This window comes from Pseudopipra pipra, chromosome 10, assembly GCF_036250125.1.
Source record: "Pseudopipra pipra isolate bDixPip1 chromosome 10, bDixPip1.hap1, whole genome shotgun sequence".
NCBI classification, from domain to species: domain Eukaryota; kingdom Metazoa; phylum Chordata; class Aves; order Passeriformes; family Pipridae; genus Pseudopipra; species Pseudopipra pipra.
The window spans coordinates 23,137,832-23,155,088 of NC_087558.1; the positions used below are offsets into that span (position 1 = coordinate 23,137,832).

The 17,257-nt window shown below is 45.2% G+C and overlaps 1 protein-coding gene across 1 annotated transcript in view; it reads right to left on the bottom strand.

The window, feature by feature from the left end:
• The window catches only part of LIMS2 (LIM zinc finger domain containing 2), a 32,239-nt gene extending 20,249 nt beyond the window's left edge, over positions 1-11,990 (bottom strand). Inside the window, exon 1 of the mRNA XM_064666779.1 lies at positions 11,807-11,990. Coding sequence (XP_064522849.1) covers positions 11,807-11,817 — 11 coding nt within the window. The 5' untranslated portion in view covers positions 11,818-11,990. The remainder of the gene's footprint in view (positions 1-11,806) is intronic.
• Between the last annotated feature and the right edge of the window lie 5,267 nt (positions 11,991-17,257).

Genomic DNA, 17,257 nt, shown 5'->3' on the forward strand with positions numbered 1-17,257 from the left:
TCTGACTTCTCTGGATTTCTGGTCAGCACGTACACCTCGGAGGATTTTCTGATGTGCACTAAGCACAGACATCCCACTGCAGTCTCCCCTTCACTGCAGGAATCAGCAGGGCACTTTCCCCTCCACACACCCTGCCTTCCTGCCAAATTAACTGAAACTCTCCCAGTGTTACAGAAGTATGGAAAGAGAGAAGTACCTCTGGAAGGCCTGCCCAATACATCAGCTTCATTTGCTCAGAAAGTGAGGCTAAAAACCCCCCAAAGCCACAGTCACAAAACACACAGCGAACATTTCCTCTATCTCCCCTAAAATATGGAACGACCCTAACCTCTTTCACAAAATTTTCATGCTTGCCATCATGCTAATCTAAGTTAATGCAGTTTTAAAATCATGTTTCACATGTCCAAACGGAGAGGGAAAAATTATAAGACAAGTCTCAGTTTCTTGCTGCAATGCAATCTTTCTTTTAACCACCAGGCTATATCCAATAACATAAAAATTCAATATTGTTGCACTTTTAGATACAGAAAAACTATTTTATGCCTTCTGGGCACCTTTTGAAATGAATGATTGGAAAGACTGAAGTTTTATAGATAGGAATATAAAAATTTTCCAGCATGTTAAAAATCTCTGAACTATTTGTATAGCACTTTTCCTGAAGTACGTGACGTAAGCATAAAATGAAAGACGGCTCAGTTTAAAAGATTTTTTTTTTTTTTTTTTTACATTCAGAGGTATTCTGAACTGAATTTTCATTGTTAGTGTTATTCTACAACCCAGCATGCTACTGGATTGTAGCATACACCTTTTCATGGAGAACAGTAATTCAAAAAGCACGTTCCAGTAGCAGAAGATCCTCTTTCCTCTGGTCCCCCCCTCAAAACACACCACTGTCTGTATTCCAGGGTTGTGTACTATGAGCACAACTGGACTGAGCAGGCAGCAGCCTCATACCCCTGAGGCAACAAAGCCAGCCCTGCACACCAGCTGGCTCAGCTGAGCCAAGTGTCTCCCATCTGCAGCCTGCACAAACATCCAGCACTGTGACCTGGAGCGACCGCGCAGCAAAAGGAGACTTTCTTTCTACTGCTTCAATTCCAAGGGAGGCAAAAACCACGGGAGACTGTAATAATTTCAAGAATGGAGCACCAATTTAGCAGAAATTTGTTATAGTTTGTTTCCTTATTGCAATATGAAGGAGTTTTAAAAAACAGACATGCAGCAGAATTATGGACTAGCAGGAAATTCTGTAATTTCATAAACTAGAGATCACAGGTTAAAAAGACATTTTTATCCTGACACAGTACCAAAGGAACAGGTCAGCACAAAAACACCAAGTGTTTGCAGCAAAGCTGAGAGACTTAATCAGCTTGGTTTACAGTCACTGCTCTCTCAGTTACACCATGTAAACATGTGGCAGGACTTGAAAATATAATCTTCCCATCAAGTATTTTTTCCCTCTTGAAAAATTCGATTCCAGAATTCCAAGACTTGACCTAGCCAACAGCCATGATTAAGGAAGACTCCTGTCAACATAGTGGAAAAACTGGCAAGAAAACCAGGCAAGCCAGCAAGTATTACACTCTACATATTAACAACAAAGCAGGTTGTGTTTGGTGGGTTTTTGCTTTATTGACATGAAATCAACATTCTTAAAAATCCTGGTTTTCTTTCTTTTTCCTTTCTCCAAAGGGACCCATCAGTGCCCCTACCAATTTGAGGGATGAACTCTGCAAGACCAGAGCTGCCACCTCCACAAGGGCAGCTCACAACAATCACAGTCTCCATCCACCCTGCGCTGCCACATTCCCGCGTGGAACACAGCACAGCGGGGCCAGTTCACACCACAGACCAGGAACAGACTTGTTCCAGGAGACATTTCCCACACAAGTCCCACGGCTGTGTTGGCAAGAACAGGAACTCCCTCAGGATGCTGCTGTTGATGCTGACAAGATTTCCTCAAAGGCAGAAGGAAGGTGATTGTGATGCAGTCTGTCCATGCAAATGAGCTAATGAGTGTGACTTGTTACTCACACAAAAGAAACTACTAATCCAGGAAAACTTAAAATAAAAAAATCAGTACATGAAATAACACAGTTCTCTGCTGCAGCTAAAACCCAACTAAAATTTGTTGGGAAGAGCCATACTAATGGGAGTCAACTAAATCACACATCAGCTCCTGATCAACGTGTCTCCTGCAACACAAACCAGCAGCTGTGGCTCTCTGACAATCACAGCTCAAGTTTTACCTCCCTGCTCTCTTTCCACTCCTAAGTTTGCATCCCTTTTCACTTAAGATGCTTTAATGTTTTACACTCAAGATAAAATCTGCCAGTTCAGCTTTGCCCTAAAGATATGTCTTGGCATTTATTCAGAAGTTTTACTTTAACATTTGCCAGTTGCTTAATTTCTCTCAAGTACACACCCCTGTGTGCCCTCTTCCTGGGGCAAAACAAAGCATTTAGTCAGCTTAAAATTGGTTAAAATTAACCAAGGCTGGAAGGAAGAGGGAGCACAGTGCTGATTCAGAGCAGGTTTATGATTCAGTTTACTACACTGCTGCAAAAACACTGCTGCCAGCAGCATGGGGAGAGGAAGGGCAACACATAAACCATCCTTTGGATGGTGGTGTACCAGGAGTGACCACTAAAGTTTGACTTGCTGTGTCAATCATGAGACACTTAGAGCCAAATCTTTCCCACAAAGGACAGTCCCCAACACAGAGTACTGCTTCTATTCTGTTTGCTCACCGATTTTTTGCTACTCAGTAAAATAAAGAATCTTCCTCTGTTTTAACAATAAGCCAGTGACACAAAGACAGGAAAGGCTATTAAAACATGATGAGATCAACATCCTGAAGTTATCCTGTCCTGCACAAGCTCAAAAAATACCAGTTCTCAAACAATGCCTTTTCCAATCTTTCACCATTATGTGCTCCATCTTTAACAATCTTTGTCAAAGCACGTAATTTACAGAAATTAGCTTTTTACCATTATAACTAGGTTTCTCATGCTTTGATTTCTCAGAAGTATTTACTACAAACTGCTCTCGAGTGGAAAGAAAAAAAAAAGAAAAACAACAATTCCTTACTTACAAGTGGACATTAATTAGGAGTCCCATTCTGTGCCACAGGTACAGGTGCTATAGGAATATTTGAAAGTATTGAAGTCAAAATTACCTCCTTTTTTAAACATTTTTTCACAGGGATCTAGCACTGGTGACAGATTGAGGAAAAAGAAGCAAATCTAATAACTGCATTGCTAAGACAGTAGAAGAGAAGCTCCAGCCTTTGCATTAGTAGAATTCATTATCTTAAATGTGGCTGCAAGAGAAAATTAACCAAAACTGGACAAGCAGAAGAGATGAACAGTCTCAGACTTCGCCAGGTTCAAGACAGGTACTGCAGAAGCAAGGAGTGCTTCTGTCAGAAAAGCCCACCAAAAATAAAAAATAAAAATCAGTTTTCTTTAATTGGTTTCCCAAGCTTTTTGGTTTCAGTGTCAAATAGAGTTCTCCTTCATCACAATGCTGACGAAGAATTGCTTTAATACAGACGACCCAAAATCTTACAGATCCTACAAAAAGAAAGGAAGACAATAATTTGAGATACAAGAACCCAAGGCATTACCCAAACCTCAGCAGACAGGCACTGTAACTGTGCTGGGGAGCCCTATAAAAGTATTCTCTGCTCATTCTGGTTTACCAGTAGAAACAAGTGTATATAGAAAATATCCAAATATGATCACATTGACATGGTCATTTCCATTGTGCAGGCACACATGGGTAGGACAGTGAAGAGTCAAAACCAGAAGAGCTATCACCACTTGCACATATGGCAGATGTCAGCAGCCAAGATAAACATCAGAGCACTCCAGCTGAGGGGGTTCTTCCCACCCCCACAGCACGGCTGAGAATCTGTGGCTTCGAGTCCTCAGCGTTGACAAAGACAAAAAGAAAATCTGCTGGGACAACATCAGACTTCATGATTAATTTCACAGATAATGACTAACACAAAGACAAAAGAAAGAGGAAGGGTATCAGTTCATGAACTTGTGCTGAAAACCAGCCCTCAACCACCCTTACCATTCCAAAATCGCTGTGCTGCAATTGACTTCTATCTGGACAACATTCCCAAACTGAATTAACTTCTTCATTATTAAACTTGCCATAAAGTGTTAGAAAAAAAATTCCCATTTGTTCAATGTATGATTTGTTGTGCATCTGTTAAACTATGTGCATAGCTTAACATTTTTAGCATCCCTCCTTCTGCTTGCATTAAATTTTCAGTTCATTCTGATTAAGTATTTTTGCATTGGCTAAATAAGAAATTAATAGTGTTTCTCTCAGTATATCTGCCTTGAACATGCAGCCCTCAAACTCTCAATGAAATGAACGTTTTTTGTTCTTATTTAGAACACAGGGATAACCAAAATTAAGAAAAATATACAAATGCAACTTATGGTCATAATATGGAAAAAACCCCAATCTCTCCTTGGCCTACCAGCAACAGCAATTTGCTGTTAGTAGAAGTCAGGGGTTTAAAAAAGATTCCATATGTGTCAGCTGAGACCAGAGTATAATGTCCATGCTTGGGAAGCCGCTGTCAGGCAGAACTTTGAGACCAGCAGCAGCAAAGTCTGATGGTATTCACACAGAAAAAAAACCCATGCCATGGGTACCTGGAGGTCCCTCTCAACACAAAGCAATACTTATTGCCAGTAAATCATGACCAATCACTTAAAAAGACACATTTAGCAGTGTTCACTCAGCCCAGGCAAACATCGACAACAGAAAGAAATGTGCAGGTTTTAAATAAATTATACCTCTTACACAGGAAACCCACTCTTTAATTAACAGGTATGTACCACTTCACTCAGAATGTCTATTTGATAAATAACTCCTAACACACATTTAATCTTTCTCTTCTTCACTTTCATTCTCTCAAAGGAGCTTAAATGTGATGTTTGTTTACCAGCACTGATAACACAAATCATTCCCATTGTGTTCATCAATTATCACCACCTAGCAGCAGTACTTTTGGATTCCTCTTATCTGCCTGAAGAAAGGCCATAAACTATCAGGACCCATCAGGAAGGAGAAGCAAAAATTATCAGTAGCTCAAAAACCGTGGATAAAATACTAAAAGACAGGAGACAAATTTCTCAAATGGATTATAACCTTCAGCACTGTCACCTGCTGAGTAAAACCAAAACATGTTGGCTTTGTGCTCTCCTTGCTTTAAGAACTATGATGTGAAAAATGTACTCAATTTACTGTACATATGCTTTTTCAATGCTTGTTTTCTTTTCTCTCCCAGGTCCCTTCCATGCTTCTCACTCTTCCTGAACAGCATCCTCTCCATTTGATGGCATCACCAGTTCCTTCACTACCTTCTCACTTCCCTCCTTGCTAAATTCTCATACATTCACACCCACAACTTTGTGCAGTGAAAAGTGAAAATTTATCAGCTGACCAGTAGCTACTGGCTAAAAGGAAAATAGCAGGAAAAGTCGGGTTCTAGTAAGGGATCCACAGTTCAAATTGAGAGGCCAAACCAATTCCTTGATTCCAGGCAAGCATCAGGTCTGTTTCCTGCTAAGAAAAGGCTGAAAATTGGAACTCCTGACTGCTAATAAAAGAAGATCTCTCCTGCATGCTCAGTGCTCTCCCCAGCAACACAGCCTTCAGATCCCATGTTGCTGCTGCAGCTCACAGTTCTCCTGAAATGCAAGAAACTAAGTTCTATTTAACTCCTTTTAATTTATCTCCTGCACATAATTCACTAATGAAAACTCAGAAGTGAAGTAAAATTTTAATGTGAAGCATAGGAAAAGTAATGATCAACTCAAGCAATGGAATTGTCTGGACAGATTTAAGGAGCTCTGGTTGACATGTTCTAAACAATCTCATGAAGCAGCTACACTTGAAACTTCAGTTTCTGCTGATTGGAGTTATTTACAATTACAAAAACTAAAATCAACAGGCTTTCTATTAACATTATAGGTGAAAAAATGGACTACTGAATCCTAAAAAACAAGGAACAATAGAATTTTATTGACATTTTGAAAAATTACTGCATTTCACCATTTTTTTTATTCCCATGGTGCCCAAAGACTTCACTATTAACAACACTAGCACTAATGCTGGTTCTGAACAGTCTAGCACAGAGCTAGAAACGGGAAAGGTTCTCCATTGCTGTTTTCCTGTTATTGTTAAAAACTGAAAGTCCTTTCCTTCATAATCTACTTGGAAACTAAAATAAACCTCATCCCCTCTGGTTGTGTGCAGACAACTCCCACTTCAAACAAAAAAACCCCTACCACCAGAACCAAACGCCTGTGAAATCCTGGAAAATGCTGCAGCAACACCATTCCCTTCACCTCAGAGACATACCCCCAGGTCCCAGCTGCTGTGTGTGTCCTGGTGCCCAGCAGGGACCCGGTGCCACTGAGCCGATCCTGCCGGCGCTGGTAGAGCTTGGAGGATGCCAACCCCCGGAGCCTCAGCCCAGCCATGGCACCCAAGGCCACTGTCCAGGGGAATGCAGAGACAGCTGGAGCCAACAGCAGCGACATCGACACTCAGTGAGTCACCTTCCTTTGGGGAGTTGCCTTTAAATTGTAGAAGAGTGAAAGCAGGATGCACAGACCCCTGCTCGAGCATTATTTCTTACAGCCTGTCTCCCGTTCTGCCACAGCCTCAAGGATCTGATTCTTTCCTGTATTCCACCTTTCATGTGTTACTTATTTAATGCAGCACACCAAGGTCTACATCAGCACCTCACTCTGTGTTCGCCTGGCAGAATGGATCTGTATAAATGTAATAAGTGAGGTTAAAAAATAAAAAATCCCGTGTCTTTACATAATTAAGACACTTAATTCAAGAAAACTTTCTGATCAAATCACAGAGAAATGCAGCAAAGCAAAGCAGATTACCAGAGCTCTTGCCAGCAAACACTGCAGGTCCGTATCTGACCCAGGCATCTCCAAGTACTTCCTGCAGGCTGCTGCACCACACAATGTCCTACCAGTACTGTAAACAACTGAACTGTTCCTTCCATTTGGATAAAACATATTCCAAAAACAAAGTCATGAAGGCTTCTGCTCTCCAGACACACTGTAGCCAGCAGAAGTGGCATGTAACAGACGTCAGGAAGCAGGGAGAAGGAACATACTTGGCATTCCAGCCCCCAGAGCTCTCTGCTGGGAACTGAACAGGAGTTCACCCTTTCTAGCACTCCCCCTGTCCACCCACCACTGCAAGAGAGAAAGAGGATCACACTGCACAGATACCTCGGGCCTGATGTAGGGATTGGGAAGAGTAAAACCCGAGAACACAGAAGTCACTTTCTGAGAGAATAAAGGGAAAGGAGTGGAGGACGTGAGCAATGGAGTCAGTGTAATTTGTTCAGCATCACCATGAAAAAACATCTTAAGAGTCATCACCAACAAATTCCTTTTTAGTAAATTGTAAGGAAAAAAAAAAAGAGGATTTTTGTAGCATGAGCATGAAATACATAGCATGACTATGGTTTGGCAAGCTACAGAGGAAAAAAAAGACAGGAGTGATGACTTCATGAGTTCTAAATCAATATTAACCAGCAGATATCCCTTCTGACAAAAAGAGAAACAGCAGAACAAGCACAAATAAAGAACAACATACTTTCGAAACCACAAATTAGCAACCTCAAAATCTATAATTCACCCTACATGCCACTGGGAGTTTCAGCTCCTGACCTGACAGCAATCTGCCACTATAATTTCTTTCAGATTGTAAGTGTGGTTTATCCATTTCTATTTTATGATGTAAATGGAACAGAAGAAAAATGTCCTCCATGCTGGGTGTTTCGCTGAGCTTTTAAATTTTAGAGCAATAAACTGCTTTTAAAATGTAAAATTAAATCACCACAACATTAATCTCCCTTAACCTTCAGCAATCTGGCTAAAAACCTCTTTCTCTCTCAAACACCTAAACTTTTACTGTTCTGACTCATATGACATGATTTTAGTGGTTTCCAAATGACCATTCTTCCACAGGAAGTATGACTCTTCTTCAAGAGGGAGGATGAGGGGATTTGAGAAAAAACTCCATCACAACAATAAACATCCTGTCTTCCCATCCCTCAGCACAACCTCACTCACACACTTCTCTCTTGCCACCTCATACATAAAGAGTGAAAAGGCACAGGTTTGTTTTTCTTTCCCTCTTGGCACATTGCTTTTAAGAGACCAGACTGATGACAAAATCTTACACGTGGTTACTCTCTGGGCCAAAGCAGAGAAAAATGCAGCTAGACTTCTTTCAGGCATTAACAAGTGGTTCCTCCTTGGAGAAGCACCTCTGTGGCCTCAGAACAGACTAAAGACTTTCCAACAAGATAAAAATCTATCTAGAGAGCCACAGAGAGCAGATTTAGACGGAAAGACAAGATTAAAACCACATTTTCAACCCAGAAGAGCAGAAATGGCTGCTTCTAACTCAGAGAGATGAGACATCTTCTATTTGATGCAGGTACTTTCTACTCAGTGCCAAGAACCTTTCTTAGTATTACCACCCATTATACTCCCTCCTCCTCTTTTAAACCCTTTTACTTGCAACTGTTTCATGAAATGGAGCACATGCACAGCAGCAGCAGCTCTCAATTAAAAAGCATCTAGTCAGTTCTCCTAATTAAAAATAATATACCCTTATTTCTTACCTCCACTGGATTAGGAACAATCAATAAGTGTATCTGTAAATGCAGCTGCTCTTCTTTTGTTGACCACAGGAAGTACATAGGCGTATCCATATCCCAATTTAACCAAGTACAGTGATAATAAAAGTTTCTTACAAAAATAATTACGCTCTGAAACGTGCATGTAGGAAAAATGTTTTTCTTGAGCTTTCTATTAATTTCTAAAGGCAATACAACAGCCCAGGCATATTTTACTTTTGTGTTTTCTAATCAACACCACAGCAGCAAAGTCTTAAAAGAAACTCTCTTCCATTCTGGTTTAGTTTCTACTTTGGGCATTGGACAACGTTTTGCTCACTGGTTATTCACAGATGGTCTTCCTTAGGAACAAATCCATCACAAAGACAAAGAAAAAACCCTGAACTATTAAATGAAAAAAACCCAAACAAAAAAACCAACAAACAAACAAAAAGAACCAATCCCATCCCAAACTCCAACAATCCTCAAAAATGCAAAAGTCAAAATGAACAGATGGACCAAATACATCAAATAAAAATTCTAGAAGCAGTCTTCCCTTATTTATGAGTAAGGAAGGACCACAGTAAACTTCTAAAGGCACCAAAAACCACACCAATTGTATTTCTCAACACTGCAAAACACAGAAAGGCTGCTTAGAAACATACAGATTTTACATCTATCGTGCCATCTCCTATACAGAGTTTATTTCCAAATGTACTTAAACAACATGTAAAGTCATAAAACCACAATGTGTGACCAGCAGGTCGAGGGAGGTGGTTCTCCTCCTCTACTCCACTAATAGCCTAACCCAGACCTGGCAGTCACAATTACTATTTGCAAATTCCAATTATCTAGTTATCACTTTTCTCTAACAAAACACAGTCCTCACACTCTAACAATCTAACTCGTAATACATGTAAGATTTGAATTTCATTTGCTAAATAGTCACCTAATTTTAATAATTTTCTACTATGAATACATAGAAGTGCACATCTTTTTTTTTTTTTCCCTGGAGTTATATTTTTCCCCTAATGCTAAAAATCAATAAATCAAATTACTGCATCTACTTAAATTTCCTCTGCAGCTGAATGGGACAGAACACAATGAAAATTGAGTTGTTTTTCATTTATTTTAATTACCATTAATGCATCAGTAATCAGAGTATCTAGAAGAGAGTCCTTTTGTATTTTATTTGACAAGAAAGGTGAATGAAAAAGAATATTGTTTGAACACCTCGTGTTTTCCAGTCTTCCTTCACTTTAACACACTGTGAAACATCACAGTCATTCCCTTCCCTCTGTCAAGTTTCAAGACTATTTATATCCTGTTCCTGGCTGGGGAAGGTTCCCACATTGTGGGGGTGCTCCTGCCATACAGGTCTCGTTTTGCTAGGAAGCTGCCACCCTAAATAGATGATACCATTAACAGGGAAACAGCTGTGACAAACATCTTGGACAGAACAGTTAATTGTTCTGTCCTGGGAACAACAGCAGACAGAACTTCAGAAATGTTCATAGCTGACAAACTTCCCAGGACAAACATTTCTGAGAACATCAAATAACACTTGCCTTCACTTTTCACAAGCTAAAGCCAAGCCTGCTCGTTTTAACAACCCTCTTTATAAATACACCCAAGGAAAAGGAGAGAGAAATCCTGCATTGCTTTGAACTGCACACTCTGCAGGGTCTCAACCTTGGAACTCCCCACTCAGCCTCACACAGCTTCATGTCACTGAATGGTGTTGCATTTTTACAGGCAGGTTTCAGAGGAAGCATGGAGAGAAGACAAGGATTACAGTCCAGCATTTCCCACTGTCCACCTCAGCTGAGTGATTTCACCTGAGGTAAAACCTGTCATTCTAAACAGCATGACACCACAGTTCTGTAATAATAAAATCAGCTGGGTTCATACAACCACAATTCTTCCCAGGTCCTCTCTTTCTGTCTCCATTTAGAAGCTGGATAGGTACCCATAACTTGTGAACATTTAAGACTCTTGAGTCTGCTTCAAGTTGTAAGGAAATGAATGTAAGCTTGTAAATACACACCTATTTCACATGTCAGAAAAAGAAAAAAAGGAACCATTAAAGACAAGAGGCAAAACCCAGAAGTGTTTTGACGATGTACAATCACCCAACAGCATCAATTTGTCATCATAGAGAGCAAAAATTAACACCCACCTAAATCACAGATAAGCATATAGAATTATTCAGCATGTTTCCATACCCAACAACCTACCAATCGGGCATTATCAAATTATCATAAGATGCATAATACAAACATCAACACATCACACAAAAGAAAAGTGAATACTTATACACAAACTACTGTGGATCCGTTTCAGTATTCCTAGTCGGGAAGAACAATGCTTCAGGATTACAATAATGATAGTAAGATTCAGGAGGATGAGTATCCTGAAAAGGGCACCCTACTAATTTTAGTATTACTTTTTCATGCTTCTCATCTCCAAGACATATAACAAAAGCAAGCTTATTTTCACAAACTGCTTTGTAACGTCTGGATTTTATTTGACAGATGGGAGAACAAAGGGACACTAAAGGACTTGTGCAAACCCTCGCAAAATGCTAGTAAATGCTTTTCCTACTGTTTTCCTCATTTATATCCATCAATTAGGTGACTTTACAGAGTTCTCCACTATCAGACAGCACAGGTGGAGAATCAAGCTCCAGAGTTAAGCAGCTCTTGGAACATGTTACCCCCGAGGGCAGCTCGAAGGAGAAGAGAGTGCCTGTGTGGGCAGAGGGGCTGCGTGTGGACGGGTCTGTGGGGGCAGCGATGCCGCCAGCCCGGGTCCCGCCATGGGCCGCACAGACCGGGCTGTGGGGCGGGCACCGCTCGCACCTCCGGCTGCTGCCTCCCAGCTCTGCTGCCGGTCCTCCCACCGCCCCTCGCCGTGTCCCGGGCAGCCGGGTGAGGCACAGCGGAGCAGCCCTGCGGGCCCCGCTCCGCCCGAGCCTCACGGAGCAGCGAAGTGTCCTCCCCTCGCCCTCCCCGCCGGGCACACCACGGCGTCACCCAGGGCGAGCAGGAGCTGCTCCCGACCCTTCCCCGCCTGCCCAGGGGCTCCCCGGGGCTCCCCCCTGCCCGGCCTTACCTGCCCGTCATGGCTGCGGGGCTGAGGGGCCGCGGGGTGGGACCCCTCTTCGGCTCGGCCGCTGCGGCCCCGGCGGGCAGCGCTAACCCCGCCCCGGCCCGGGCTCCTGAGGCGTGGGCGGGCGCCGCGGCCCGCGGTGACTCAGGGCAGCCCGCCCGGGCCCGCGCATGCTTTTCCTATAAAGGGAAAAAAATATGGAATAAAGAGGCGGCGGGGAGGGGGGGCAGCCGGGGCACGCCGCTTGCCCCTGCCCCTGCCCCTGCCCCTGCCCCTGCCCCTGCCCCTGCCCCTGCCCCTGCCCCTGCCCCTGCCCCGCCGCCGGAGCCGTTCGCCCCACCGGGCAGCGAGCACAGAGCGGCCACTGCGAGCCTGTCCCGGGGAGGGGCGGCGCTGGCCGAGCCGCTACCTGGTGTACGGTTATGTCTGACACACCTCCCTGAGGTGACTTTTTGTTCCTGCGATCAAAGCAGCCGCGCTCGCAGCCCGCCGGACAGGCTGGAGCGCTCCCTGCGCATCCCCGCAGGGGCAGTTTTACCCTCAGGGCAGCAGAAGGCACCTCGGGAAGGCTCCTAGGAAGCGGTGATGGCAGCCGTTGCTGCCGAAGGATGAGGGATCGCGTTCCCTATGAGGGACACCTCCAAGTGCGACGTTTTTCGTAACATCTAAGCCCTTCTTGCCTGTGATCAGATGTTCTGTGACATACTGTATCAATGCTAAGGTGATCCACCAAATGGGACGGGGAGCTTCTGCCCAAAAGCAATTTCAAGCGTTGTTTTCGTCTTATGAGGTAGCCTGCTATGATGTGACTCACCACTGCTACATATATTGTTGCAGCTTGGGATTGATGATGGAAATCTGTGCTATCTGTGTTTCTCGGCGTCCAAACATCTCATTTTTCAGCCCTGCAGTAAATATTTAGAATTGTAGAGGTTAAATTAGCATTTGATGGCTTTATTACTTACTTAAATCAGCGTGAAGAATTGAGTTAGAGGGGTTTATTTTAGTTTAACTTTTGGCTGAGGAAAGAGTTGCCTTTTGGGGGCTCAGAACCAGCATCATTTGGTCAATTTTTGGGGCATGGGACACATTACCATCATTTGCATGATGTGATTCTCCCTTGATCAGAGAAGGCAGAGAATGCAGCAGGAGGGCAAGCTCATTTCGTTTCTGTGAGCTTCAGACTTGAGAGAGCTGCAAAGCATTTTGTTTTCAAATATTCCTACCAAACACAGTCAATTTTAACCTCCCTTTTGGATCCTTCTGTGCTGCTCCTCCTCAGATCCTTTACCTGGGAGGGGTGGGCTCAGAAACCCCTCCCTACTGGATGGTTTTTACCTGTACAAGATTTTTTTTTCTTAGAAAAGCAATCAGGTCCAACGAAAATGTATTCTGTTTACAAACCGTGTGGAAAGCAGGTGATTTTGTTCACTAGTCTCGGGCTTTTCTTTTTTTCTTTAACCTGTTCTTAGGAGGACTGCTGAACTGGAAAATTAGAAGTGAGGGAGAGGATGTTGCTTTTCATTTTTTTAAGTATTGTGTTGGATTTTAGTACATTGAGCAATACCACTGAAATATAATTGGAACAGTGGAGCTTCAGCATTCTGCACTTAATTCTTTTAACATGTTTCAGTGACTGGAGGTGCACGAAGTGCCAAATCCCAAAGGAATTACATGATTTATGACTGTAACATTAAGTGCAACATCGTCGAGGATGCTCCTTCAGAGGGAGGAGGCGGGCAGGAATGAATCTGCTGATTCTTGAAGGAGTGTGGGAAGTGACCTTCTCCAAATGCACTAAGGGATCTTGGAGGGAGGTGGTGTGACTTTAGTCCCTGCCTTTCCCCTTTTAACTCAGGAATGAGTTGGGACTTTGGCCCAGGCTGTGTGTTCACTGAGGAGAGAATGTGGAAGATGTGCACGAGCCAGGGCATCCAGCTGCTGTAGTGCAAGGATGTGTGTGATGCTGTTTGCTGGGTGGGCCAGTGTTTGCAGCCCAGTGTCTGTTTACAAAGGGAGGCCATGGACTGGTATTGGGGTCTTTTCCCCCAATATTTTGAGGTAGTGCCCTGAATTGTTTTATTTCTACCTCCCTCCCGATGGTGTTTCCCACAGCAGCTCATGGGCAGTGCAGCTGCCAGAGGTCCCTGTGGACTAGGGAACAAGCAAAAACCCCACGGAAAAAGGACAACCTGGATTTTGGAAATGGACAATTTAATGGCATCAGTTTGAGCTGTGCCACTTCATTGAATGCCAAAGGAAAATCCAGGACTTCTCCAGTGGGAGTGTTTTTCTCAGAGATATGTAAACACAGGCACAAGATTTTAGCAGAAAGAAAGTTCCTGAGATTTGGGGTGGTTTTTCCAGTTCCCTCTGTAAGTTTTCCCTCTCTCAGCCCTGCTGGCTGAGCGGGAGGAGCAGCAGCGACACGAGGGCTGGAGCTGTTGGGTGGGTCTGGGAGCCCAGATTGCCATCCCAGGGGGATGTCCCTGCAGCAGCGCCCTGGGGAAGGGAGGAGACATCTCCTGGCACTGCTGGAGCTCAGGAGCCTGAGTGGGAGGAGAGGCACTGTCCGAGCACTGCCCCTGTGCCTCGGGGCAGTGGGACAGGAGCTGGGAAGGGGAGGACTTCAGCCCTTTGAGGGGCTTTCCTGCCATCAGTTTTCCAGCAGAGCCCCCTTTTTGGGGGAGAATGTACATTTGCCAAAGGCATTATTAAAGCAACGTGCTGCTGTTCAGGGCAGTTTGACTCGTTTCGTGCCTTCTTTAGGGGTGAGCAAAAAAGGGGAGGGGGTTGGAGCCTGGGGGGTGATGGTGTCTTTTGGGACACTGGGAGAGCAATGACGGGGTGAAGGAGAATCACAGAATATTCTGGGTTGGAAGGGACCTACAAGGGCCACCGAGTCCAGTCCCAAATGCAAGGCCCATATGGGATCGAACCCTTGGTGTTACCAGCACCAGGCTCTCATCAGCTGAGCCACTCTCAGGGCCCCTCCCTTCCCCACCACGTGTGGGCCCTCAAACCCAGCACTTTTCACCCCAAATTTGCAGCTTTCCCCCCCAGATTGGCCCCTTTCACCCCAAATCAGACCTTTTCACCCCAAAATCTGCGATTTTCGCCCCGAATTCTCCCTCCAGACAGCAAAATCAGCCTTTTAAATCCCAAATCTGACTCCAGACCCAAAAATCTGCCCTTTTCACCCCAAATCTGCCATTTTTACACCATATCAGCCCCTTTTCATCCCCAATCTGCTACTTTTCACCCTGATTTTGCCTTTTTGACCCATATATCTGACCCTTTCACCCCAAATCTGACTGTCTTTGCATCAAATTTGCCCATTTCTGTCCCAAAATCTCCCTCCAGGCATCAAAATCAGCTTTTTTAGTCTCATATCTGCCCCCCAGGCCCTAAAACCTGACATTTTCACCCCAAATCTACATTGTCCACCCCGATATTTGCCTTTTTAACCTCTAGATCTCCCTCAAGGCACCAAAATCTGCCCTTTTCACCCCAAATTTGCCCTTTTTACCTCAAAATCTGCCCCTTTCACACCAAAATCTCCACCCAGATACCAAAATCTGATATTGTCACCCCACATCTGTCTTTTCCATCTCAAAATAACCCCTCTGACTCCCAGTCTGCCCCTTTTACCCCAATTCTGCCATTTTACCCCAGAATCTCCACCCAGGCACCAAAATCTGATTTTTTACCTTAGAAATGTTCTCCCACCCCCCAAAATTTGCATTTTCACCCCCATAGCTGCATTTTTACCTCAATATCTACCCCTTTTACCTCAAGATTTTGTCCTGCACTGCCAAATTTACCCTTTTCACCCCAAGATCTGCCCCCAGACCCCTAAAAGATGAACTTTTACCTCAGAATTTCCTCTCACCCCCCTCAAAGAAGATGAGTGGGGAATCAAGGGGGTCAGGTGGGATCCCCCAGTAAGGAAGGTTACAGGCCAAAAACACCTGAAAATTCATAGGAAGGGTGTGTGTGCGTGTGTAAAATACTAAAACTTTTAAAGTTCCTAGCATTTGAAAAATACAAATGTGACTTTTGAATATATAAACGAAAAAACAAAGGGCTTGAAAATGTGAGAAGATGTGCCCGCTCTGAAGGCGGCAGAAAAAGCTCTGCGCACCGGGGAATCTTCCCGGCCCTCTCCCTGTCCGCCCTCCATCCCCGCCCTGGGCGGGCCGGGAATGGCCGCTGCCGCCCGGCCGGGACTGCGCGGCAGTGCGCATGCGCGAGACTCGCTGGCGACACCTGCCGACTCAATGCAGTACTGCAGCAAAGAAGTGCACACATGCGCAGTCGCTCCACTGAGCCCGAGGGTCACGTGATACGCACGTACAAAGTATCGGCAGGTTCGCGCATGCGCACTAAAAACCGAAGGATCTGTCACGGGGTAAGAAAGGGCAAGATGGTGACCAGTCGCACCTGTGTAGTCAGTCTTCACGGCCCCGGGCGCGGAAAGGAACGAGAGAATGGGAGCTTCGCCTGTGCGGACAGTGCCATCGTGGGAGTTGAGAGGGGAGCCCCGGAACACACAGAAGAGAAGGACAACTCTAAACCCGGGCAGATGGAGCTCGTCAGCCCTGTAAGGCCATCCATCTAAGAGAAGGTCACTCTAAACAAACCTACGTCCTGAGGACCTCGCTGCCACCGTCCAAGCTTGCTCGGCCCTGGCAGATGAACCTTAGGATTAAAGGGTGGGCTCAGTTCAGCGCACACTGTGTCTCACCTAAAAAATCCATTGTGCAGGCTCGAAGGCCTTAACCGCATTTTTAGCCACCAACGCTCTTGTAACAAACGTGGGTAGAGCCCTTCCCAAATCTTCGTTCGCGAAGCCCGGCCATGATGATGACGTACGGTCAGTAAGGGCTCCCCGCCGACAGAAAGGCGCATGCGCACTGACCTTAATGACTCTCCGCTGCCGCCTGCTGGTGAAAGAGCGGTACCGCAGGCAGAGAACCAGCGCTCGGCGCGGTTGCCCAGGGCGGGTGGGGTCGCGGGGGCGGTCCTGGGGTCATTTGGGCTGCGCCCGCATAGAGGGCAAGGGGAGAGGGGAAGGGGGATCACATTTCACCTGCTGGAGCTGCTGAGCAAGGAAGAGCCACCCTGGGAACTCCCTGCCATGGCGTTCCCTGGGGAGCCTGACGGCCACCGCTGCCTCGCCGAGCTGCCCTCTCGCAGCCGCAGCTGCCCGGGACGGTGCCTGCACGCTGTGCTGCTGCCTGGGCACAGCCCTGTGCGGGTCTGGGCTCCTGCCGGCCGGGCACCCCGTCACTGCTCCCTGCCTTTCAGGTTCTGCACTGCCTGGACACGAGAGAATGCGGTGACAGGGTCCTGCAGATCCTTTCTAGGAAGTTGTGTAGCACATAGCGGCATCACCTGGTGCTCAGAGTCCTCGTGGTGCTCAGCAAGGATCCCTCGAGGATGAGAAGGGAG